The sequence below is a fragment of the Juglans regia genome, chromosome 12 (assembly GCF_001411555.2).
Source record: "Juglans regia cultivar Chandler chromosome 12, Walnut 2.0, whole genome shotgun sequence".
In the NCBI taxonomy this organism is placed as follows: domain Eukaryota; kingdom Viridiplantae; phylum Streptophyta; class Magnoliopsida; order Fagales; family Juglandaceae; genus Juglans; species Juglans regia.
The window spans coordinates 27,594,107-27,618,889 of NC_049912.1; the positions used below are offsets into that span (position 1 = coordinate 27,594,107).

Below are 24,783 nucleotides of genomic sequence, written 5' to 3' on the forward strand. Positions count from 1 at the left end.
AGGAAAGAAACAACACCTAATCTACTCTCTATATAATTTATGGCAGATGTTATTGTTTATGTAAGTATTCCTTTCTCTCTTCTTCTTTTTTTTTTCTTTTTTTTTTTTTGCAACTTCAGAACAATCTTACGACAGAGTATATCCATATCAATACCCACTAAATACTGCCTCAACAAACCTAAACTATTAACCTCAAACAGTCTTACCACAATGACTATATAGTATGTGATTTCAATAATTACATGACTAAAGAATTATTGACTTCAAAATAATCATTTATGAATCTACCATTTGCAATAAAGGGATACCAAGCACATCAAGTATGTATAGTATGCATGTTGGAAACTAAAACCAAAACACATAAAAAGAAGAAAACTAACCTGATTTTTTAGGGTTAGGGTTTCGGTGCCTTGTGGGAAGACGAAAGGGGTTTGTCTTCCCCTTTTGTGGGTTCGTGGCTCTTGGGTTCGAGGAGAAGACGAAGACCCACTGGCTTCGTGGAGAAGATGAAGACCCACTTACTTCGTGTAGAAGACGAAGCCGACAGGAACAAAGAAGAGAACCTAGAGATTCAATATAGGCTAGCTTCATGGGGAAGACAATGGGAATGGAGAAGACGAAGAGAATCCACTTCATGGGGATGAGGGTTTCGACTGGGATGGAGGCCACTTCGAATTCGTTTGAGTTAAATTAGAACGATGTTGTTTTGAAATGAGCCACATAGGATGCGGTGACCCGGGAGTTCCTCAGGTCGATCGTAAGTAGAATTTTTGTTATGTTAAATATTGGCGCATCGATCCCTACACCATACATAGTTTTTTTCATTTACTAAATATGTATTTTATAGATGATGAGTAGAAAAAATCTTTTAGTTTAGCAAGAATAAAACAAAAATAAGTAAATAAATAAATCAAATGTGATGTGTGGTGTAGATATGGTGAATAACATGGCTCTTTAGCTAGGGTGGTTATGATATGGGATTTTAGGCTAAGATTTATCGCCATAAATAATATTAAAACCACCCACCTTGGCTTTGCCGCAAAGTGGTCAACTTGGGTCAGTTGAAATTTTGGAAATGTAATTAATTATGGGTGGGTAGAGCTGCGAGCACATTATTCACATCATTTAAATGGTAAAATTTGATACATGATATTCAAACTTTAAAATTTATCTTTCAAATTTTATTATGCCATATAAATATTTTATTATGTGTGTTCTACACATCGGGTTGAGAATAAAATTTTTCTTTTAAAAATTAGAGATTTAGGTACTCTAAAATGGAGATCTAGATCCCTAGCTCACAATTATACAAGTATACAAACAACCCAAATTCCACATACATATTATATGATTAATGATCATGTAGCGCGCCCAACCAAGAGAGGGAACCTTGTAGGGTACAGTGCATATCTTAATTAAGTAGTTAATTGTAGAGGATCTTAATTATTCTTAAAAAAGTAATTTTTAAGACAGGATTATTGATATTTAGACATTTCCATGACTTCAATGACCGATCATGATGATGATTAATGATATGCATGTGGTAGGTTTCCATATACATGTTTTTCATAGCTGGACTTGTCCATATCCGTGACTGTCATCCACATCATGAAGAGAGGGACCAAAGAAAAAGAGGGACTTAATTCCCTACCCTACAACAGTTTGGCTAGCTATCCCACTCTTTCCAATAATGAAGGGTAGCCAAACCTTCCTACTTAACTACTATAATAAATGGATGAGTGTGTGTGTGTGTGTGTGTGAGAGAGAGAGAGAGAGGGGCTTTAATTATTTCCAGGCTAGCTAGGACAAATTAAGCCCTTCAATCAAGCTTAAAGCTGAAGTACCCAGCTTGTATCATGATCTCCTGCCTATAAAGTTAATTGCAAGGGCTCTTTGTTTGTGTTGCTGATCATATATATATATATATATTCTACCAGACAACAAAGAGATCATCTAGAAGATCAAGGAAAAATGGAAGGTGCACCACCACCACAAGAGATGTCATACTATGATCATGTCCAGAAACGCCGCGAGGAGAAAGGATGTCTCTATGCTTGGTTTGTATATCTATTCAAATCTCCTATTCCTTATGATCTTCTTCTTCTTCTATTAATTCTTTTTCTTATTATCGAATAGAACTAATTGTTCTGATCATATAGTGATGATATTGTATGTTTTGATACAGTCTTTTCACGTTTTGTTGCTGCTGTTGCTGCTTCGAGGCATGCGAGTGCTGTTTGGAGAGTATCTGCTGTTGTTGCTGATCCTTGTTAATTATTAGCTCACGCAAAACATGTTCTAGCTCATATCTCATTGGATTGATCATGAGTTGATGTGGGAGTCAGTTTAAGTTTATCCTCTGAATAAACTATATATTAAAAATATGTTATTGCTATATACAAAGTATCGTTTTCTTTTATGGTACGTAATTGAATGAAATATCATTCAATTATCTATATATTGTGTGTGTGTGTGTATAGCCAGGAGGTGTCTTGTACTTATTGTAAGGGCTTGTTAAGACCATGTAAGTTGTATTCGTTGAAGGAAACTCATGTGTGCTCATGCTCTTGTTGTAGCAGAAAGTGAGAGAGAAGGGGCAAGGTTGAGGGTGTACGTGTAATTTGCGCATCCATTTACATGAAATTGACCTCTTCATCCCACTTTTGACTTGGGAATCTTCTCAATCCATGAAAATCAGAGGTTCTCTTTTGCTCGTGCATGCAATAATCGTTTTACTCGAGCATCGATCTCAGCTTAATTTATCCACTTCTGTCTTGGAATGATTTTTTCTCACCTGGTATATTAGTAAGGATCATCAGCAGCGGCCAGCGTACGGAGGAGTGAATTACTCCGAGTTGTTAGTTCTTCCTCAAGCCATGGTAGTCTTCTTCAGAACCTACATCCTCTTGCATGCAATTAAGAAACCTTATTTGTCAAGTCTTAATTGTCTCGAAATATATCAGTTACTTATAATCGTTTGCTGCCAATGTGCATCATCATATCTTCTTACCCAGGAAAACCCAGAAAGATGAGCTGTGCCAAAGAAAAAATTTTGATTTTATCTGAAGGGATCCCTACAACTAACATGTACATGGTATATATTTTCTAATGCCAAATTGCCGTGAAATTACATATTCAAGAAACCAAGATTGGACTTCACTAAAACCTTCGATCTAGCTAGTTACCTAGAATGGGATTCCTTCCTTCATCAATTTCGATGACAAGGAGATGCTTTGGATTTGAACCGCTTGGTCCTTCAGAGTAGAGGGTGGGAAGGTAAGCCTTGTATGCTGGCAGGTACCGTGAAACAAAATCTTTCACCTGCAAAACACCCCTCAAGAATAGTTTTGTTTCAGATATTAACTAAAACCTACTGCAAGTAAAGCAGAAACTTAAAATTTTGGAATAGTTCATTGATCAGCATACCTCCTCGTCTGACATCCCAGGTTTGCCCGCCTCTCTCATGGCAATCTCTGCCTGCAAATTCCCCAGAACACTGTGTAAACATGTAGTTCTACAACATGGAAAAGTCTCAAAAAACATGTAGAATTTATATTAGACATTTAACCTGCAAACGCCACTGGTAGACACAACTCGGGTCCTTAATCTTGATGACTATCCAGGCTTTTATGAACTTGTCCCATGCATCATAATATGCTTCAAGATTTTTATTTACCGTCTCTAGCTGAAAAATCAAACATAAATTTGAGCTACTAAAACTCCTATCTGAACAACATGTCAGAGCATGCACCTAACCTGGGGATCAACGGCTTTGACAACTTCCGCAGAAAGGGGTTTAAAACCAAGCATCCAACCTTCGAATAGAATAGCCTAAATGACCATCCAAAACACATGTATCACAGGTTACATAATACTTGCAACATTTCCAAGAACAAGACAAGGAAAATGCTAACTGAAACTATCTAATCTCCTCAGATACATGTTACCCAGATCCAATTTCACACCCAAGCCACATCATTAAGTGCTTTACCAAATTAGGCTTTAGCAAATACTTTTGAAGAGATTTTGAATTTTTCAAACATCTATTTGTATAATTTTTTTTTTTTTTGATCGGTAAACTATTTGTATAATTAGGGAGGGCTATACTATCTTAGTCCTGTACCAGCCTAAATTCATCCAACCTGAACAACCCACCCAGCCCAGATTTGGGCCATATACTCTTACCTCAAGTGGCCCTTCAATCTCTGGCCATGTTGAAGGAGAAGCCCTGTCACCCCTCCCATTATATGCTGACTGGATGCAAAAAAAAGTCAAAATGAGCTACTTCAAAAGCTAAAAGTCGATGGAGAAACAAGTGAAATTGATCATATTGCATGCTTACTTTATCATAGCGAGGGAGTTTCATCTTCATACCTGGATTCTTTAGACGGAAATAAATTAGTAAGTGCACAAGCATCAATTACAAAAGAAGATGTGAAGGACAATCACCTTCTTTAGTCAAATTGTCAAGAGCCGTGAGCGTTTCAACAGAGAATGGAAGATCATGGCTCCCAGCATTCCCACGAAACTATGAACATAAAAAATTGGTGGGAAAAAATAGTATTAAGACAAATAATTCATACTTGATGAGTCACAAAAAGCTATTTACTCTGCTACTCAACAAGTAGTACCAAATTAGGTTGATTGCTACCTCTAATAGCGCATTTCCTGGATTTTCTTCTCTCATTTTAGCCTGCCATCAATACAGGATCGCATCAGAAGAGGACAACACAAATAATAAGAATCAAGTGCCCGAAAATCATTTAGGTAACACCTGACCCTCTGCCGTCAAATAGAAGTCATCAATGGATATAGTGGCAGACTTCCTGAAATTTGGAAATGTACGTCAAGAATCTTATTTGTCTATCCTTTGGAGAACTAGAAAAAATGAACTGTTCAATAAATAAATTGAAAGCACCACAACCTACCTGCCAGTAACTTGGAAAAGATAATCAAGAGCAAAGACAAGTGTAGTCTTCCCACAACCTTGTGGTGCACTAAAACCAATCTGCACCACAGACAACATGCCGGCACATGAAGTGAGTGACAACTAGCAATGATAGCAGTGGCCATGCCAAAACATTATTATATTGAGTAGCTCACACACAGCTTGGAGCTTTCTTGCAAAGATGCCATTGGACGACCCAATAAAGCTATTAAATTATAGTAAGAAGAAAAACTAAATATATATTTCCAAAGTTAACATATACCACTAAAGGAGGTATATCTTCTCCATCTTTGAACATGGATCTGTGCTGAGAAATCTGATCTTCACACCATAAAAACACTGGTATATAGTAGTGATAAAACCTTGCTTTCTGAGGAACTGTAAGGTACAATTCGTTGAGCTGAAACAATCGACAAAGTTGCGTTCCATATGCTAACCACTTGTCAATGGACTCGGATATCTTTTCAGGGGTGAGACCCATTTTCTCTATTAAAGGACCTGAGCATATGAATTCAAAAAGATCCTGCACAGAGGAAACAGCGGCAGGTTTTGAGGGAAAAACTGAATACAATTCGCCTTGCCTGCAATCATTGCCAGCTGCAGTGTTGTGACATGTGGAATTGTTTTGCATCCATGAACATCCTCCACTGCCTGTAGAAAGAATCCACGGATATGGAGAAGACTAAAATACCACATTGGTGCGCAGTACATAGCACTAGAAACACAGTTGCAGAGTTTGACTCTTCCAATCTTGACAACATTGACCAAAACACTTAATATAACAAGTCGGCCATGCTTAGAGTCCATTTCATTAAATTGCAAGTTATTTTTCCAAATATAAAACTCAATCTGAGCATTATAATCTGACTATTCTAAACAGAGATACAACAAAAGATTTGCCTACATCTAATACGATCCCTAATGTGCAAATTTTGTTCTTTCGATTTCCCATGATTCGAATTAATGGCCATGAAAAATCCAAATAATGGACAATCGGTGATGAAAAAACGAATCCAACATGACATGACAACAATGCCAACTGAAGGAGGAAGGATTAGTTACCATACCAAGATGCAACAACAAAGAAAGCGGGAAGACTAGTTTTTTTCTAATGAAACTTTATCAAGCATCCTAAAATAGATGAAACCCAGAATTCTTGGGTCTCAAAAATCCATTTGCCGTACAGATAATTATAGAATTTATAATAAAAAAACACAGAATTAAAAACAGCCAGGTTCAAGTTCTTTCAACAACTAACATTTTATTAAACCCGAAAAGTTTCAGAGTACATGATACAATTATTTTTTATTCTCCAATTCTTTTCTTTTCTTTCCTCCATTCTCTCAACAACTAATCAGAAGGCGAAAACTTTTGAAGAAGAAAATGTAGAAAATGCAGAGAAACCGAAAAATTAAATTGAAAATCTCATCTTATATATCAAGAGAAATTACCTGACTTTGAGAAATGGGTCGGTATTTGGTAAAGCCTGGAAGCTGCGTTGTTTGATTTTCTCGGAGATAAAGAATGTAATTTACAACTACCAACATTGAAACGATTGTGATGATTGAAATCATAGGGACCAAGCGAGGAAGCTGTTGGTGAGTACGGGCGAGTGAAGATATTCAGAGCCGCCATGCTCATCTCTCTCGCTCTATCTCTATCTCGCTCTGTTTTTGTGTTTGCAGAGCTGCACGAGAGATAAGTGAACTGTGGAAGATCTTTGTTTCCTGTGAATGTCAATGCATGTATCGTAGAAGGTAAGTACTAAATATCATAACAGTAAAATACTTAAATTCTTTCTCGAACTCATTTCAATTTATAATTATAATTTTTTTAAATCTCAAAATATAATAAATAATTTAATTTTTTAAAATTTTAAAATAATAATAATAATAAATAATATTCTAACAATATTTTATCATTTTAACCCAACTCAATTCAATTAAATTTAATTTAACATTCGCATTCTAAATATTATCAATACGCTTCGGTACACAAAAATGCTCGAAAAAATCATTAAAATACAATGAAAACCTAAATTAAGTTCTACTGCATTTGTTTCATATTAATTCCTGTATATATTCGGATGAAAAATTATATTTATTAGCCTCACAAACCATTCTTTTTGTTATTTTTTTAATTCTTTTTCTATTATCCAATATATAATATATGAATAATGAGTAGAAGAATTCAATTATTTTAAAAAAAATAAAACTAAAAAAATTAGATTTAAAAAATATATAGATAGATCTAAAAACTCAAATAAAAAGTTAAAAACTCAGAGAGATCCTGTTATTTAAAAATATATTTTTTTTCCAACTTTATTTTTATTCCACATATCTGTTATTATTTTTTTAAAAAAAAGAAAGAAAAGTATATTATTTCTAAATGAGAAATAATATTTACAGTTATGAAGTGCACAAATTGCACAATCTTTTTAAAAAATAGTGAATAAATACATAACTCACATAAAAAATTAATTTTTTAATATTAGATCACACTCTTTTTCAAAAGAATTACACGATACTTGCGCATTCCAAGACTATATTTAACATTACAGCATCATGTCGGCTCCATCCACTACTCATGTTTTTTCCCCTCCAATTTTCCTTTTCGTCTGTGTATTTGACATCACTAAACTCGGGAATTCTCATCATTAATGAATGAGAAGCTATCTTGTTCTTGACCTTGTAATCTCATCACAAGTATTGCTATTGGCGACGAACTATAATTTATAAAGGGAGGGATTGGTCAAAACATTTTACCAGAATTTTTCTTTGAAGTATTTATTTTTATTTCCTAAAAATAAATACACTTTGACACAAAAACTTGTGGACAGCAGAAATAAAAGATAAAGCATCAGATAAATAAGTTCGAATAATGCAAAGATGGTGAGAGAAATCATTCTAAACGAAGAGTAAAAAGAGAAACTGGAAGATCATTACAAATAAAATTGGCTGATTGAATTGAGGATATGGCTTCGGCTAGTTCCTGTCTTGCAGACTTTACAATGTAACAAATCAACTCTTGGTTACAGCTAATGACGTGCTATTTAAACTGAACAATGTGACACCGTATTACACTTGATCTCATATTTATGGGCCAAAACATCCCTGGTTCTTTGCTTAAAAGCTCACAAAACAGCTTCTAAAGAACCCTACTCAAGGCCACACAAACTATAAACAAAGATCTTAAAAATGGTTAGGAATGAGATATGAATGGACTTCAAAGAGGAATAAGATTAGACATCACGTAGAACACTGAAGTAAAATGACATATCCAGAAGACACTTCCATCTGGAAAGTATAAGCATCTGTTAGCAGACCCTTTTCTGTAAAGATCCATCAGCCATTTTATCTTCAAAATAGTGTTTCAAGTAGTTTTGGGGAAGACAGAGCAGCTACAGATTTAAACTGCTACAACAACATCAGAGAACTTGAGAAACTTCTAGAAGTATGTGTTTAAAGCTAATTCTTCAACATAGTCAATGATACTCATGTAAAAAAGGCAAGTCCAAAGGAACTATTTTATAAAGCAAGCATGAGTTCTTCCGTGTATACCTTCTGTTGCCTGTATTTCATGCGTATAGCACTCAGAGGACAACAGTCAGTGTTCAACTGTAAATCTTGCATAGCAAGAACTGTGTACTTCAAATCTGATGCTTTGTAAGAGGTATAGTGTTCTAGAGTTGGATTCTGCAAGATGCATGAATGAATTCATATTCAGGAGCTAATCTACTACACAGAAAGTAGGCAAACAAATAAAGGAGAAAATGCAAACCCATGGGTGACTTGATTGATCTAACGTCCATCTCGCAAGAAATACAGCTGATGCAGCTATCATAGATGGAAGGAAATCCAAGAAGCCATTGTCAATTAAGGTGAGTTCAGCTAAATAGTTGGCCAAGTACTCCATCTCAAGACTAGGGGTCTGCAAGTTTTTTTCCAATTAGACATGTAAAAAGTATTCTCAATGTTCAAGTCAAAAGTGCGTAGCATTTTCCTGATCCAAGACCAGGAATGGCATAAATAACCATGTTACCTTATAAGAAGCCACTGCTGCTCGAAGAGATCTCCTGCAAAACAAACTCAGAAATGCATTAGGAATTTGAAAATATATACTGCAACTATAAGCAATATATTTGTCAACGTTGGATAAGTTGAAGTACCTGAGAAAAGTTTTGGCAGTGGGTGCAAATACTTGAAAGCCAAAATACTTCAACACTCGAATCTCCAGTTCCAATACCTGCCAATGCTCTATTCAGGAACGCAACAAAAAGGATTTTGGCAAGTGAAGGATAGAATCCTGAAGAATATAACTAAAAGTCTTGAATCTTGATACAGGTTTTCAGCATGCTAAAATTCAGAATTTGTTTTCCCTATTTCTCCCCCTCATTTTTTTTTTCTTTTCTTCAAATTGGCTTTCTCTACGCAGCCATTGCAGCATCTTAGCATTATAAGAGGAATTGTTTCAAAAAGATAGATTAGAAAATAAATTACATATGGAGGAAATAATCCAGTGGGAGAAAGAAAAACTAAGCAAACACTGACATCGTTTTGTTGGGACCTAATTCTAACAGCGATTCAATAAACAGAGGTCTAGATGAATTTGAATGTATTAAAGACATGACTCTAGATGGTTGATGAATTATATTATAACTTTCTGTAAATCAACACAATGCACAGGAATAACTAACTTTATAAAATGAAAAATACTCTATGTAGCTAAGTTAGAATGTCTTGAGGCATTACATAATAAATATTACCTTTAAAAAAGTTTCAATAATTCAAAACCTCACAAACTTTATTTGAGTGAAGAGAATGATAAAAGTTATTCATATGATGTGCCAAAGTAAAAGGACAAAGTTCGGAAAATAAAAAACCATGTATTAAAAACTGATGATTTTAAATAAACTTCAATAACTTAATTCAATATCTTGTTTTTTATTCTATACGTTCAACTAAATTATATGTATTATTTTTATGATGAGAAATCCTAGAAACCGTGCAGAAGCAACATTTTTTTCACCTAGTTAAATCCCCAAATCCATGTGCGCGCCCACATCATACGAATCAGGTAAATCATTGATTTTTTCACCAATGAGACATGACCATTAGAAATTATTTGCACCCAAAGTTTGAACCTTAGACCTGAACTTAACGATATATATTATACAATAATAACACAAATTAGGAGTGCATGACGTGGCTTTATAGTACTAATTGTTATTTAATAATAATATAGTGGGAAAGTTGATGGTTTCATGAGAACAAAGCTTAGGCTTTGAAAATTATATAGTATCTAGATATATAGATTGGTTAACACGTGTTGAACTATAGCATTCACATCGTCATTAAATTGTTGTCACCATTATATGATTTTATGAGTAAAGCATTCTATGTGCCAACAAGAAGAACTAGGGCATACCTCCTTTCTTGTGTATGTATTGTCGGTGATGAGGCATAACTCTTCCACATGGGGTGCACAAATTTCCTCATACTTCCTTTAAACCACAAAGTGGAAAACCGCATTCAGTAGATACTATGAACTGAAAATGTCATTTTGATAAACTGGAACTTGCATCTTTAAAATCACTGAAAAGGAATAGTGGGTGACACTATGATCATGTAAAATAAATGGGGCTCTTCTAGCAAGCAAAAGATGCTGGACAAGAAATCTTTAAAAAAGTTCTTAATTTTATAAACTAAACTTTCCACATCCAGATATCTTGTAAATAAACATCATTAAACTATTTGCATCCACCCACTGCAGAAAATTTTCCTGTCTGCCCAGTCAAAACATAAAGGACCACAAAATGGATGAAAAACTTCAGCCTGTACATAATATTACCAGATTGACAAGAAAATATCCATCAAAGGACGAAAAAGAAGTTTCAAATCCTACTAGACTTTAAGGCTCTAGTCTAAAACTTTGACTATGGGTAGTGATGCAGTTAACTCTGCTACAGAGAAAGGAGCTTACGAGGAGATTAGCATGCAAGTGATCCCCAGAAGTTGAAGTCTTTGTCTTTCTATGTAATTTTGAGTCAGAAATGAGTCGATGAGATGAACTGTGAGATAAAGTGTATCTGGCACCAAGTTGTATTCTTCAGCTACCTGAAACCAAGAGTTTTTTTTTTTTTGTCAAGTAATAAATCTTTGTTGATAAGCACAAAAGGTACAACTCAAGTATACTAAAAACTATATATTACAAAAATAATACTGACAATGGCAAACATGAACTAGAAGCAGCAAGAGCAACAAACTGGATGTTATTTTTATTCGAAGCAACTCAACTCTGAGCCAATCTCCGACACAACACAGCAATATGCAGTGAAGTCTTGACAACCTTTTCCATTCTATTCAATAATTATTTGATGGCAGAAACTAATATGAGAATCAAAAAATGTTCCGTCAAGTATTAATGTTGAGACATGTTAGAGGGCATAACTGTATTAAGTATACCCCATGAGGGTACAACTGTCAAGTGTAAGGTATATACTATATATATTGGAACAGTAACAAGGTGGGATAATTTTGAAACAAGACAAAATGTGAGGTTATAAGTTTCCAAACACAATAAGTGAAATATCACTTATACTACAATCTCCTAATTTTAGGAGAGGCAGATCAGAAAAGAACTATATGGATATATTTTGGCAAAGAGTAAACAGAAAATTACATTGAGATGGCTGACCGGGGTAATTATGCAACAATATGATACAACTTTTTTTCAACATGAAACAGTATAGAATCATTTGGTTCTGATGAAGCATGGTCAAGAATGCTCCAAGTAGTCATCAAAATATCAGTGGCATATGTCCTAGGGTTCTGCTCCTCTGTGCGTTTTAATAATAATACATTACTTATATATATATATATATAGAACAGTGGCATAAGGTTGCATCTTTCTAAATGCAACCACAGAGATGTAGTAAAAGGCAACCTTAAAAAAATAGATCCATTGTAACCGTTGCAAATGCAGATATGGGGCTTGATAGCCATTTTTCAACAAAAGAAAGAAGAAAAGGTAAAACAAAATTTATCGCTTGACAGGTCATTTAGGGGATGCTCTATGACCAGAAAAATAATAATTTTTTATTTCATATCTCAGCCATGTTGTGCCCCATGAGTACTAGCGACAGAGTGCACAGCAGCCACAGTGAAAATTTGAGTAAACCAAAGAATAAACTGTAAACACTCTTAATCTAGATTCATTACAATATGTTTAAGCTTTTGACGAAGATTACAATGCAGCCTGTCAACAGCGATGAAATTCACATTTAAACTGATAAAGATGCAATTAAGATAGCAATGATGAAAATTGAACATAAAATATAAAGTACAGAAAAGAGGAGAACCCTTTGATGACACTGTCTCCACTTGTGTTTATGACAAAAAAGTCATCATCAATAGCTTCACAAACTATAACCCAGTAATGTGTATTTAATAAGAGAATGTGTACTTAGGGCAGGTTTGGAGGGTGAGATGAGAATTTTGTGTTTCGTTTTAGTGTTTAAAATATTATATTTTAATATTATTATTGTATTGGGATTTGAAAAAGTTAAATTGGGATTTGAAAAAGTTGAATTGTTTATTATATTTTGTATGGGGATTTGAAAAATGTGTAATGATGAGATGGGATGAGATGAAAATTTTGTGTCTCATCCCATCCCCAAACCTGTCCTTAGACTACCTAAACAAGACAACTTGGATAATGGCATGATGCTTACCTCTACAAGCCAATCAACCAGAATCCCTCGCATGCTTTGAGTAATATCATGCTGTATTGTTTTCATGTAATTAGGACTTGGTCTCCGGGCAAGCTATCAAAACAAAGATAAGACCACAAGTAAACATCAGGTTTATTTTCAATGCTCTGAACAACGACAAAAATGAGTGGAAATGCATACATTATATTTATTCTGAGCTGCATACCTAATTTTGATTTGAGTATGTAAACTTATTGCTCTAGGTTTTGCAAGTTACGCATTTCCAACTATATCTTCTATGGGGCTAATTGCAGCTATCCATCCTAAGTATGGGGCCATATGTAATGTCCACCCTAAATTATAAAGTTTTACTTTTACAATCCACAAACTAACTTGAGATTAATTTGCAATATTTCACCATAGGTTTTTTTTTTTTTTTTTGCAAGTAAAATTAATGTTTCACCATAGTTTATGATGGATATAACAAATATTCCACAGTTTAGGATGGATAAATACAATAAACCCTTTTCTTTATATTCTCCCTTTTTTAGAGATAGTTGTTATCTAACCATATTAAATGAGTCCAAATCCAATCAATCCCATATACAACAATCAGCATTAATAAAAAAAGGAAAACTGAGGATTATTACAATAAAAAGATGTGTCTACAGCACAAACCTCAGCAACACGTAAATGGTTGTAAATCTCAGGAGCATAGACACTGCATGATTGAGGTTCCTTGTAATCCGCATCAATGTCAAGAACCTCTGGATTGCTTGATAGAATCATATCCCCCAAGGGGCCATCTTTGACTGAAGTAAATAAAAATGTCATTGTTTGCAACAGGCAGCCATATATGATAGAATAAAGCATAAATATTTCTTTTATCAAGCAATTCTTCAGCCCTGATATGAAACTATACCCACCAAGTTAATTAACACATATTCAATAATCTTAGAGAAATTAAACCCACCGAAACATTAGTTATCTACATAACTTGAAATCTACATAGTTTGGCAAAGAACAAGCTTACAAGTGACATTAATAGGTGATCCTGGCAGAACTCAAAATATCACATTCAACAGAGTTTTTGTACTTAGATGATGGTAAGTCATGGCAAAGAAAAAATGCTAAATATTAGGAGAAAAAAGGCTCATAAAGCTCTTTCCCGCAAATCATGTGCACAATCACATCGGCTCCTTCTAGTAGATTAGATCTTTTATTAGTTAATTACAGAGTTCTCCCCAAAAGGGTCCATGCTTGCTGCAAGACCTTGGGACTTCAGAAGACCAGCTATAACCATTTAAATTAGATGAATTTAAGAAGTCCACATACAAACTTGAAAGTTGTACTTGTTTAAGCTCTTTCAGTTTAATACAGTGTGTTTATTTAGTCTGCTCTGTCATTGGTTGATTGGTTGTTACCATTTGCTAAGACCGCATTGCAGGTAGGAGTAAACAGACAGATCTCGACATGGTGAAGCCAGCTCAGCTTAAGTATTAAAAGCTTATGTAGCCCTTTGTGCTCTCCCCTAAATAACTACCGCTGGATTATAGTTCCACATTGCAATTCTTAGTTGGTATAATGAATTTTGCTTATACTTAGTTGTTAGTGTATTTTCCTTACTATACTAGCTGAGTTTGTTAACAGGTCTCACTTTAAAATGCATATACAGCAATTCACAGGACTCCCACTGAGATGGATCTCTTCTTGCATTCTACCAGAATGGGAATGTAGTTTACTACTTTTGTACATCTTTAAGGATTAATGTGAATAGAGGTAAGAATTGAAATAGACAACAAACCTATCTTTGGAGAACTCTGAAGGTGAGAAGGCACACCAGAACTCCGAAATTCAAGTTGATGATCATATAGGCCATGCTCTTTTATGATACTCAATAGCAGAGGTACACTTTCTTTCAAATCAATTGAACTTATAACTTCTTTTGATTTAGGTTCTACCTCCACCTTTTCTTGAAGAATGTTTGTTTTCGAACCAGCTTGAAACTGTGGCCTTTCTAGAGCAACTGAAGGTGCCACTTTGCTAACCTGTATCTGACCTTTATTAGTAGATTTTCTGTTCTTAGCCTGAAATCCAGCGGTACAAAAGGAAACAAAACTCAAATTCTAGGGTAAATTAAGGCTTTCAGCAAAGATACTAACTTCCCACTAAATCTTGCGACGTATGCATTATTAAGTGAATAAAAAGTATTGAGAACCAAGGATAAAATTCAAAATCAAGAATCATCTTTTCTGGCTCAAACTATCTGACATTTACTGACATTCAAGCTGCCAGAGAAAGAGGTCATGAACAAAATTGTGAGGAATATTGACCTGGATTTTAGTTGCATTTAAGCAGTTTCTATATGAGCCTGTGCAGCAATTATTGGTGATATCTTGAAACACAGCCCTCCTCTTGTGCTGAAGACATGCATCACCGGGAGCATGATTGTTGTTCTCATCCAAATCTGTACCTTTTGAATTTCCCCGCAAATTTCGCTTCTGAGTTTGTGGTATTGGAGCTTTCAGAGGGGGCAACTGTCCAGATGCACGGAAGGCAGCAGCTCTTGCACGTGTTAATGGAGCAGTAGGCTCGCGGCTCTTAGCAGTAACCAGGTTTTCTTTCCTCATGTTTAGAAGTCTCAGGGAAGAACAGCACAAAGCATTATATTGAATCCATATGAACAAATCCTGAAAAAAAATGACCAAATAAATGCAAAGAAACTTGAGAGCAAGCAGTGCAAGCAAAATGTATGCAGAAAAATAGCTTCAGAAACAAGAACATGTGTTCATCTTATCAATACTAGATTAACATGTAGAGGATCTGCCATGGAAACAATCCTGAGAAGATGATATCAGGGATTCCGAATGAAATTTCAATGAAGGACCACTTTTAGTCCTAACTCGTAGTAAGCAAATACATCAAAGTTTTTATCAAGTTCTTAATTGATGTTCCCTTGTAGTCACAGTGTAATCTATACGTTGAATTGACACTAAAAGTTACACATATTATACGAAACTCAATATCTATATGTTTATTCACCTAATATTGGATACTGAAAAGTATATTTTAAGTGCCATTAGAAGTCAATTTCTTGATTAAACTGAGCAGATCATCAGATTGCTGGTGCTTCGTGGCAGCAGAGATCCAGCGACAATATTAGCTCTAATTACCTGGAAGACTTGGTACGGAAAAATAGATCATTGAAGCTTTCTAAAACCTCGGGAAACCCATGAAGTTTTGTCGGTCCAACTCATCTCAACCATTGTCAGTGGTTTGAGTTGAATAGCGGAAATGAAAAATACAACCTTATCAAGAACAGCTTAAATCCTAGATAACTAAGGTGAAGCACAGGAATCGGGTTTTACTATCAGAAAAACATAGAATATAAAAATTCAGATCGTCAAACAGCATCACACATAATAAATACAAGATGATATATACAAGATAATCTCAATGGAAACCTTTTCCAATATTCACGCAAAATTGCAGAACGCAGAGAAACCAAGCCGTGAAAGAAGCAAGAAAATCTTAGGCACAACCGCACAGGCATGGACTTATTGGCAAGAAACTATAACAAGCCTGATTCGGTTGCTTGCAAGAAAGAAAACGGAAAAATGAACTATTGTATTTACAAACAAAACCCAGAACAAAAATACACGAAATTTGCATCACCTGAGATCCAAGAAACAATACCCGAAAAAACATTTGATAAAAGGATCGAAAATAGTTCAGCTTCTTTGCATTTACCCAAAAATAAAAAGAACTCTGATTGTTGCATCAGCCTTACTAAAGTGGAATTTTCTGTTTCTTGGTTACCGAATATTTCAAAGAATTCCGAGCTTTAAAACTTTTAAATTCTATTCTTTTTCCACATTTTTCTCACCAAGCAAATAGAACATCCACGCCCCAGAATTTCAAGAATCTGAGATTCTACGACAAACCCACTAAACCCAAGTCGATCTCTGACCAAATACACACAAATCACCGAAAATCTGAAATTCCAAAAATCACGAACAAAAACCGCATAGTTAAATTATATAAGAAAATTGACCTGAATCCATCTTCTAATCTCCTACGGGAGAACAAAAATGTAGCTCCGAGAGAAGTGGAGAGAGAGAGAGAGAGAGAGAGAGGGAGAGAGAGAGAGAGAGAGAGAGAGAGCGGCAGTGTGAGTGAGCGGGATGGTCTTGGAGTTCAAATACTCTGAGAAAAAAGAAGACCTTTCAATAATTATTATTAAATAATGTCTTCGGGAAAAAGGAATTGACTCGAGGACAGTCCACGGTTCACCGAGTGAGTTGTTTTACGTTAAGATCGTACGTGAGATCTGGTAGACTGGTCGTTTAGGTTTTGATTCACGATTTGTCCCTAGTACCCTAGTATTTTTTTTTTTTTGTCCGTATCTGTGATATGAAGGGTATATTCAATATTGTCGATTAAACGACTTCCAATAATCCAATTTCCTGGAAAATAAGGAGAAAGGTTTCGCACCTTTCCTGCATGCATGCAGCTGGAGAGAGAGAGAGAGAGAGAGAGAGAGGGGGGGGGGGAACGTGTATATAAATCCATAAGAAAATGGGAATATTAATGATGTTCACTTTTCATCCATGCCATGGCACTACAGGAAAAAGAAACATAGCATTAACATACAGCTCAAATTTAAATGAAAGGTTTGAGACTTTGTATTATTTTTTGTTCAGATCAGATATATAGCCCATAGGAAGTTGAAGATGGGGGCTAACGAGAGGCATATAGACGTGTTTCGAGCGCACCTGGGCCTATTATTTAACAAGATTAGTGTCCCAAATCTGGATCTTTGAATGGCATCAAACCAGCTATAACCTCAAACACTTGGGTCTGAGCTTTACCGAGAGGGCGAAAAGAGAGAGAAAGGACGGGCCTCCTCGAAGATTTGCACACCGAGACTGGTATTTTCGTTCAAAGTACGTCCAAACCTCTCTCCTCTATCTGAAGCCTTTGCTGCTTCTTCGCGATCCTGCACGGTAGTATTTCTTCCAGCTCCTCCTTCGTACGTAAGCCACAACTCGGGTCGTCTTCTTCCCTTATTAGTTATTCCAGCTCTCTTCCTTTTCTGCATGTCCAGGGTTCCCCAGAAACTCATCATGCCTCGGGTTCGTGTACAAGATCGTTTTTCACTATTAAAAATGAACAAATGTTTAAGATTATACAATCCTGGAGCTTAAGCATGATAATGGTTTGGGCAGAATTGATTTTAGTAGATGGATAAATACCAAAGAGTCGATATCTATCATGTAATTACTTAATTTCATCATTAGAAATCAATATTGCAAAATCAGTATCATGAAAAAAATGATTACTTCCGGATATTCTGAATGGGGGAATTGCATTGCGCGTGCCCTGGCACTAGTTTCCTGAGAAGGACAAAGTACACAGGGTGGAACCAAAATTCCATTTTTCTTTTTTTTAAAGCATCTGATGTGTATCGAATTTTCCCATAAAACACATTTTGGTATCGAATTTTAACTCTTGTGCTGAATCTTATATTTTCAGAAAACAATGAGACAGAGACAGAAGAATCAAACCATTCCACCATCCTATCAAACCCAACAACCAAAACCCAAAGCTTTCAGGCTCTCTCTCTTTGTGAAGGTGGCTTATAATTCTTATTCTTCAATGTTCTGTTTAACAGTGAAGAGAAAGAAATTCCAAATGAGTCTGACCATTTTATGATGGACCCAGGCAGTTTGGTATCAAAACTTGCAAAAAGTTGGTCGATGCCTAGTCATATTGGTTGTTTGGCTCGGAAGAATGATTATTGAGGGATTTTCTAACCTCACATTCTTTCATAGAGGCAAATGAGGAAATTATCTTTATCTTCTGTTCTTATTACTCTCACTGTTGCTTTTGGCACTAGTCTTTTGTTTACTTTGCTAAACCTAGAAGGTAATGACAGATAAGAAGGTTTTTCCACTCTCACTTCAAAGTAGATCGTGAGCTTCAAGCATCAGTTGTTGCATAAGGCCATTGACATTCGTCTTCAGTGCAACCAATCTTTGTAATCTAATCCCTTTTACATTTATTTTTCCCCCTTCATGTCTCTCCCTTGTGAATATCTTGTTTGAAACTAAATTTTGGTATTGATTATGTCAGAAACAACCCATCTAGTAGTGCTACAGTTGGTGGGACTAGTTTTAGCCTCCGTTTGGATAGTAAGATGAGATTAAATGGTTTTAGATAAAAATTAAATAAAATATTGTTAAAAATATTTTTTTTAATATTATTATTATTATAGAATTTAAAAAAGTTGAATTGAAATTTGAAGGAATTGAATTGTTTATTGTATTTTGTATAGAAATTTGATAAAATTATAATGATGAGATGAAATGAGTTGATATAGTTTCTCAACCAAACGGAGCCTAATTTGTTAATTTGCTGACTGAAATACAAAAACGATTAATGTTTTTTAGTACCTTTTATATGAAATTCTTGTTTTAAAGTACAATAGATCTGTTTATTAATATTGAAAATGGTTGTTTTGACGGAATCATTTTCTGGCAAAATGATCAAAGGCATTTATCCAGAATCAAATAAAAAAATAGAGGCAAAGGGTGGCATGCCCAGAATATACGTGAGTTAATCATCTTTGAAGAATGCTCTAAGTAAATCTTTATTGCCATGAGAACAAGCAAAGTCCTGACAATGAAAAGCTCTGGAGTGGGTTGCACCACAAAGCAGAAGAGTCATTACACAGTCGCATATTATTTATTTTGTAGTCCCTGAATTTGGATGCCTAATAGCATTAGTAGTGGGCTCAATAAATTTTATCTAAAATTTTATTAGGAAATTCACTTTTATAAATTTAGATTACCACTTTTCAACAACAGCAAATAATAGGCTCAACAAATCTATCACTATTTTATTAAAGTATTGATTTTGAACTTTTCATTTTTTTTAATTCTAATCATAATTTGAATATTTATTCGTTATTAAAAAACTACACATTAATTTTCTAATATTCATATTATTCCAAAGGATAAAATTTTCTAACGGTCTTTTTTTACAATGGTCATATTTTTTCAATTGATATATAGTTATATTAAAGTTTTTTCAACTCATATTTTTTCCAGACTATTTAGCACCTAACTAAAGCAGTACAAGCTGCTTTTGATCATGCTTTTTCTCGATTTATTTCTTTTGATAAGTTTTGAAAAGATTAAAAAAAATAGTTTCTTCGGTAGACGTGACTTTTCAATGTTAATAGCAAATTGTAGACTAATTTTCTCACGTACGTAAAAGAATTTTAAGCGACTAAACATGCGCGGGAGAGAAGTGAGGCAAGAAGTAGCGGGAAGATAATCTTTTTAGTCCAAAAATAATAAGGCCAGCCTCATGGGCTCAACACATTTGGCCAGTAATATAATGTGTGGCTAAAATCATTTTTCATTGATTAAGTCTATTGTTGTACTTTATTTTGTACCTGAACTATTCATTGGCCAAAATTTAACTTTATTTAGCCCATTACTAGTGCTCTAATACTTATATCCTATTAATGCCTATGTACCATTTTAATGGCATTATGAAAACATCATATTTGATTATTTTCTATATTCAGGTACTACTTAATATTTTTTTGTCGCATAGAAGAAGGAACAAGGTGATTGAGGTGAACTTTTTTCACCTTACAACTTTTGTTTGATCAATTTTCGGACATCAAGCATATGACCATAGCTGCTTGAAGAGAAAAATGATTGCAATTGCTGTTGATGTAATGATTTCCCATGTACATAGTGGACTTGCTTTTTCTTTATCTCAAGCTTCCTATTTTAGTAGGTGATATGTATTTCAAATTCTGTTCGTGCACATCCATGCAAAGCTCTTTTAAGGCATACTCTGGGCCTCTGGCTCTGGCACTCCTAGAGTGATGACTGATGAAATCGAGCTGTTGCAAGTTGGCCTACTTGCCTCACCAGCCATGCCTTTTTAAACTCCCATGACTATGGGCACCGGCTTCGGCCACACTCTGCCCATGTCTTGAGGACTTTAGCTTGTCTATCCTGCTGAAATTGCCAGGTCTTCGAAAGCTAGTGACTTTGCCCAAGAGCCAAGTCCAGCCATTTCGGTTGGCGGTTCGAAAGGATTTATGCATGAAGAGAGAAGATGTGCAAGAACCATGTCTTTACAAAAACATAAAAGATTACATATTCATCTTATTCTTTATTTTTCTAAGCAAATATATTATAAATATATTTAACAGTTACAAGATACAAGAGTCAACAGGGTGTGAGGCCTCAACAATCATCCCAAACTAGTTAATACAACCAAAAAAAAAAAAAAAAGATATGGAGCCAATGATTTGGCCCCCACCCATTTCTAACAAAGGGGAACCGCCTGAAGCGGTTTTGATATAGTCCGATAAACGGACTGTAATACTACAACTGTAAGCTGCAGTGGATTGTTGTGTGCTGCATCTTGCTAGTCTGGATTGGTTGAAATAGACTTTCATTACCTCTTTCTCTTTATCCTTGGTTAAGATAAGCGAGAATATAGGAAAATAGCAAGTGAAAGATGGGTTGAGTCGCTGGCAGACGACCGTCAGTGGCTATTGAGGCGCGTGTAGGCCATGTGCCACTCTTGAAGAGAGAGGTTAGAGGAATCTAAGAGATCCGAAGCCACTGACCCCGACGGTGCCCCGTGTGGTGGTGAAAGACTCCCCTTGAAGCAGCGGCACGTGAATCTCAAGTTCAGTTTGAGCCATGCGTGAGACGTACATGCCGCTTGTTTTGACTATCTTCTTCTATCATCCGAAGGATCGGCGACTAGAGAGTCTTGCGGCAGGGCATGTGGCGGTCATTGGTGGCCAGAAAGCAGTTGATCGGCATATCTCGATGCTACGATTGGAAGACAAACAAAAAATCGGGAAAAAAAATTCGATAGACAAATCCGAAATGAGTCAGACGGAAGGAGGGTGGGTGGAGCCGAAAGCTCTAGCCCCCTTTAGACGAAGTTGAGGAGGTTTTTTATGGTTTGGGAGAGAGAGAGAGAGAGAGAGAGATTTACACATTCATCTTATTCTATTATATTATGTCGATCGATGCGCCATAAAATAATATGTCAACAGAGTGCAATTAAAATGAGATTAGGCTGTTTTCTATTAGAGAGAGAGAGATTAGGCAGTAGTATACAAGCGTAAATCTATTTTTAAACCAGGCACTCATGTATGTGATCAGACATATGGACAATAGTAGACGTAGGTTCGGAGGACAGGTGGATTTAGTTGGGGTATTCAATTGTGCCGGTTTCTAGAGAGGTTAGGATTCGTAGGATTGGGGGAAGTGGTTGATTCATTTACATCACACATACTGCACGCACAGCAGTAGGGAGAGACTAGAAATGTCAGGATTCAGCCTCCCTCACAATGCATTATTGTACAAATAGATGGGGCAGGGCACAAGTGAACAAACAAACCCTCGTTAGTTTTTATTAGGAGAATCGAGTCTTCTTTTGAAATATGGAAATGAGATGACATTACAGTCTACAGAACAAGAAACAAGATTAGGAGACAGGAATTGAAGATAAGCCTACCAACCTAACACTCTGATGGTCCTGTCTATGAAAAATTAACATTCATGATTGTGACAAGAATTATCACCATGAGCTCCCATGCCCCTTTGCATTGTTCTCTCCAAGCTTTCCTCCCACATAGCTGAACAGAGTAGGACCCTTGACATCAGAAAGTTATGGTGCTACACAATATGTTATTGTTACATAAAGCAGTCCTGTTCACGCATATCCAGCTAGAAGCCATTTTGTTGGTAAAATCTTAGTTCAGTTCAGGAATCTTCAGTGAATATAACTTAGGGTATTTATCATTGTTTGGCCACTTTATAAGTTCAGAGACAGCCCACTTTACATTTGGGTGCTTCCTCTAAAAATACCCGTCAATGTTATAAAAATTTTAAAAGATAAGAACTTATCATTCTCAAGAAACGTATATCCTGAACTATCATCAAATTTTATAAGTTTCAAAATAGTTTGCAAACAAAAAAGGGACACATGGAGATATGTCACTATAAATCATATTCCTTGAAGTCGCGTCCATTATATCATTAATGTTTTCATGCTCCCTCCTTTGTCATTGTCATTTCTAAAATTATAATTGGCTATTATTGTTGTGTCGCATGTTGGATACAGATTTGAAAGGTAAGGGGCAGCGTTAAAAACATGTTTGGATGCGAGCCATCACCATGTCATGACACACAGGAAAAGACACTAATTAATAGCCTGTGATCCATCTTTTCTATCTTCTGTGCTGGTTAATCTGTAGTATTTTTACTTACCCAGAAAAAAGTTCGTAGAGAGAGAGAGAAGCTCCTCTATAAAATCCCAATGGTCAGATTGTCGACTTCAACATTCTCTATTCATGGGAAGAGCTAAGTTACTAAATGCTGACAGGAAACTCCAAAAGATGAAGACGAACCGTTCAACAGCCAGACAAAAGTTGAAGCTTGCCAGGGTTTCTTCACAAAGACAAAGAAATGTTGATACTTTGCGAAGCATTATTCCTGGGTGTGAAGAGGCCGTGGATCTTGAGACTTTGTTCTTGAAGACCATGGAGCATATAATAAAACTAGAATTGCAAGTTCATATCCTTAAAAGCCTCACAGATTTTTATGGGGCTTGATATTGTGTTTGTTTCATGGTTTTTTCAGCATGCTTCAAGCCCTTTAATTTGATGTGAGACTGTGAGTCGTGTAATTAGCTAGTCAATGCTTCAATAATGTATCTTTTGTTTGGAATTGGTACTGAGTTTTGCACCATGTGAGCTCAGCAAACAAACCTCGCAGCAGACTCCCAGTTGCGGTCATTGTTGTCATCAATGGAAAGCACTGGTGCCCCTTTCGTTCAATTTCTTCTTTCATCCTGATGACCTTGTTTATTATTCTAAAGCCATTGATTTACTTCAAGAGCTATGCTACTCTGCCGGCCACCGGCCTTTTAATTTTTTTTAATTTTTTTATTCATATTTTTTATCATTTGAAAATATTTTTAAGAAATATATAAAAAAAAATTAATACATTAATAATCACTTTTTTTAATTTTAAATAAAAAAAATTAAAATATATAAAATGTAGGAACAAGTCTGATAGTAAAAGATAAGTTTTTTTGCTCAAGCATAGCCGAACCCAATAGCTCGGTCCATTAAATAAATAAATAAATACAAATCTGATAGTCGGAACTTGAAAGCCCAATTATGATTAGGATGAAGTCCTGCTCAAGCCCAATAATAATTTCAGAATCACCCGAAGAAAAAATAAAAATTAAAGAAAATAAAATTAAAGTCGGCAACTTGATTCCTTCAAAATTAGCGGCTCGTGGCTTGATTACCACATCCGAAATCCCATTTTTCAAATGTATAAAATAAAATAAAAAATTTAATTGTAAGTAATTATGCATATTAATATGTATATCTATTTAATATGATTAATTAGAAAGTATATTTTATTAAAAATAGTATTAATTTAAATTTAATACATAAAGACAATAATATTAATATATAGATTAATTCACAAACTTACTTGTATATAATAAAATTTTAAAAGAAATCTAAAATTAAAATCGGGTTCACATTAGAAAAAAAGTCGGAGGCCTTGTTTGTTTTCTAAAAACATCTCATCTCATCTCATCTCATCTCACCTCATCATTACAATTTTTCTAAATTCCACACAAAATAAAATAAACAATTCAACTTTTTCAAATTCCAAAACAATAATAATATTAAAAAATATATTCTACTAATATTTTATTCAACTTTTTAACTTTAATCTCAACTCATCTCATCTCATCTCTGAAAACAAACGAGTCCTAAATGTTAGGCCACAATTCTTCGGAGATGAGAAAGAGAGACGTGGGTGGAGAAATCGGAATCTGGGGAGATGGAAGAAAAAAAACTTATAGATATGCGGTGTAAGGACTATTGTATTGCAGTACTCGATAAAATTGATGGGCTCCACTATATATTTTATTAGTCTCGATTTGGATTAAAAATTTATTTCAATTTATCTTATTTTATTATTATAATTTTTTAAAATTTTTATATAAAATATAATAAATAATTTAATTTTTTTAAATTATAAAATAA

General features: G+C 35.0%; 2 protein-coding genes and 1 long non-coding RNA gene across 4 annotated transcripts; 1 reads left to right on the forward strand and 2 right to left on the reverse strand.

Moving 5' to 3' along the window:
- Positions 1-1,669: 1,669 nt before the first annotated feature.
- On the forward strand, positions 1,670-2,688 carry LOC109011011. Its single transcript, XR_001999291.2, has 2 exons — positions 1,670-2,057; positions 2,186-2,688. It is a non-coding gene; the product is annotated as an uncharacterized LOC109011011 (long non-coding RNA).
- A 341-nt stretch (positions 2,689-3,029) lies between these two features.
- On the reverse strand, positions 3,030-6,705 carry LOC109011010 (D-glycerate 3-kinase, chloroplastic). Its single transcript, XM_018992016.2, has 12 exons — positions 6,400-6,705; positions 5,211-5,599; positions 4,929-5,008; positions 4,775-4,826; positions 4,652-4,693; positions 4,450-4,528; positions 4,343-4,374; positions 4,186-4,254; positions 3,757-3,831; positions 3,569-3,685; positions 3,427-3,477; positions 3,030-3,321 (listed from the first exon to the last, which is right to left on the reverse strand). Exons 1-12 carry the CDS (start codon positions 6,587-6,589, stop codon positions 3,178-3,180), a joined length of 1,320 nt encoding a protein of 439 aa, XP_018847561.1. The 5' UTR covers positions 6,590-6,705; the 3' UTR covers positions 3,030-3,177.
- A 1,122-nt stretch (positions 6,706-7,827) lies between these two features.
- Positions 7,828-16,845, reverse strand: LOC109011015 (cyclin-A2-4-like). Of its 2 annotated transcripts, none has more exons than XM_035683519.1 (12): positions 16,714-16,845; positions 14,993-15,349; positions 14,464-14,746; positions 13,338-13,471; positions 12,681-12,773; positions 10,931-11,064; positions 10,376-10,451; positions 9,117-9,193; positions 8,990-9,023; positions 8,729-8,878; positions 8,509-8,643; positions 7,828-8,361 (listed from the first exon to the last, which is right to left on the reverse strand). In XM_035683519.1, the coding sequence occupies exons 2-12, from the start codon at positions 15,287-15,289 to the stop codon at positions 8,308-8,310; spliced, it is 1,467 nt and encodes a 488-aa protein (XP_035539412.1). In that variant the 5' UTR covers positions 15,290-15,349; positions 16,714-16,845; the 3' UTR covers positions 7,828-8,307. The 2 variants fall into 2 exon arrangements, with proteins under 2 accessions (XP_035539412.1, XP_018847567.2); XM_018992022.2 differs by having other exon boundaries at positions 7,861-8,364; positions 16,714-16,815.
- Between the last annotated feature and the right edge of the window lie 7,938 nt (positions 16,846-24,783).

Excerpts from the sequence above, each read along its gene's own strand:
- LOC109011010 (XM_018992016.2), bottom strand. The coding sequence starts at position 6,589 with ATGAGCATGGCGGCTCTGAATATCTTCACTCGCCCGTACTCACCAACA. Across the intron at positions 5,009-5,210 it reads AAGATATACCTCCTTTAGTG|ATTGGTTTTAGTGCACCACA; the intron begins GTATATGTTAAC and ends TCTGTGGTGCAG. Across the intron at positions 4,375-4,449 it reads TGACAATTTGACTAAAGAAG|GTATGAAGATGAAACTCCCT; the intron begins GTGATTGTCCTT and ends TAAAGAATCCAG.
- LOC109011015 (XM_018992022.2), bottom strand. The coding sequence starts at position 15,289 with ATGAGGAAAGAAAACCTGGTTACTGCTAAGAGCCGCGAGCCTACTGCT. Across the intron at positions 10,452-10,930 it reads ACTTGCATGCTAATCTCCTC|GAAGTATGAGGAAATTTGTG; the intron begins GTAAGCTCCTTT and ends TGTGGTTTAAAG. Across the intron at positions 9,194-10,375 it reads ATACATACACAAGAAAGGAG|GTATTGGAACTGGAGATTCG; the intron begins GTATGCCCTAGT and ends GAGCATTGGCAG.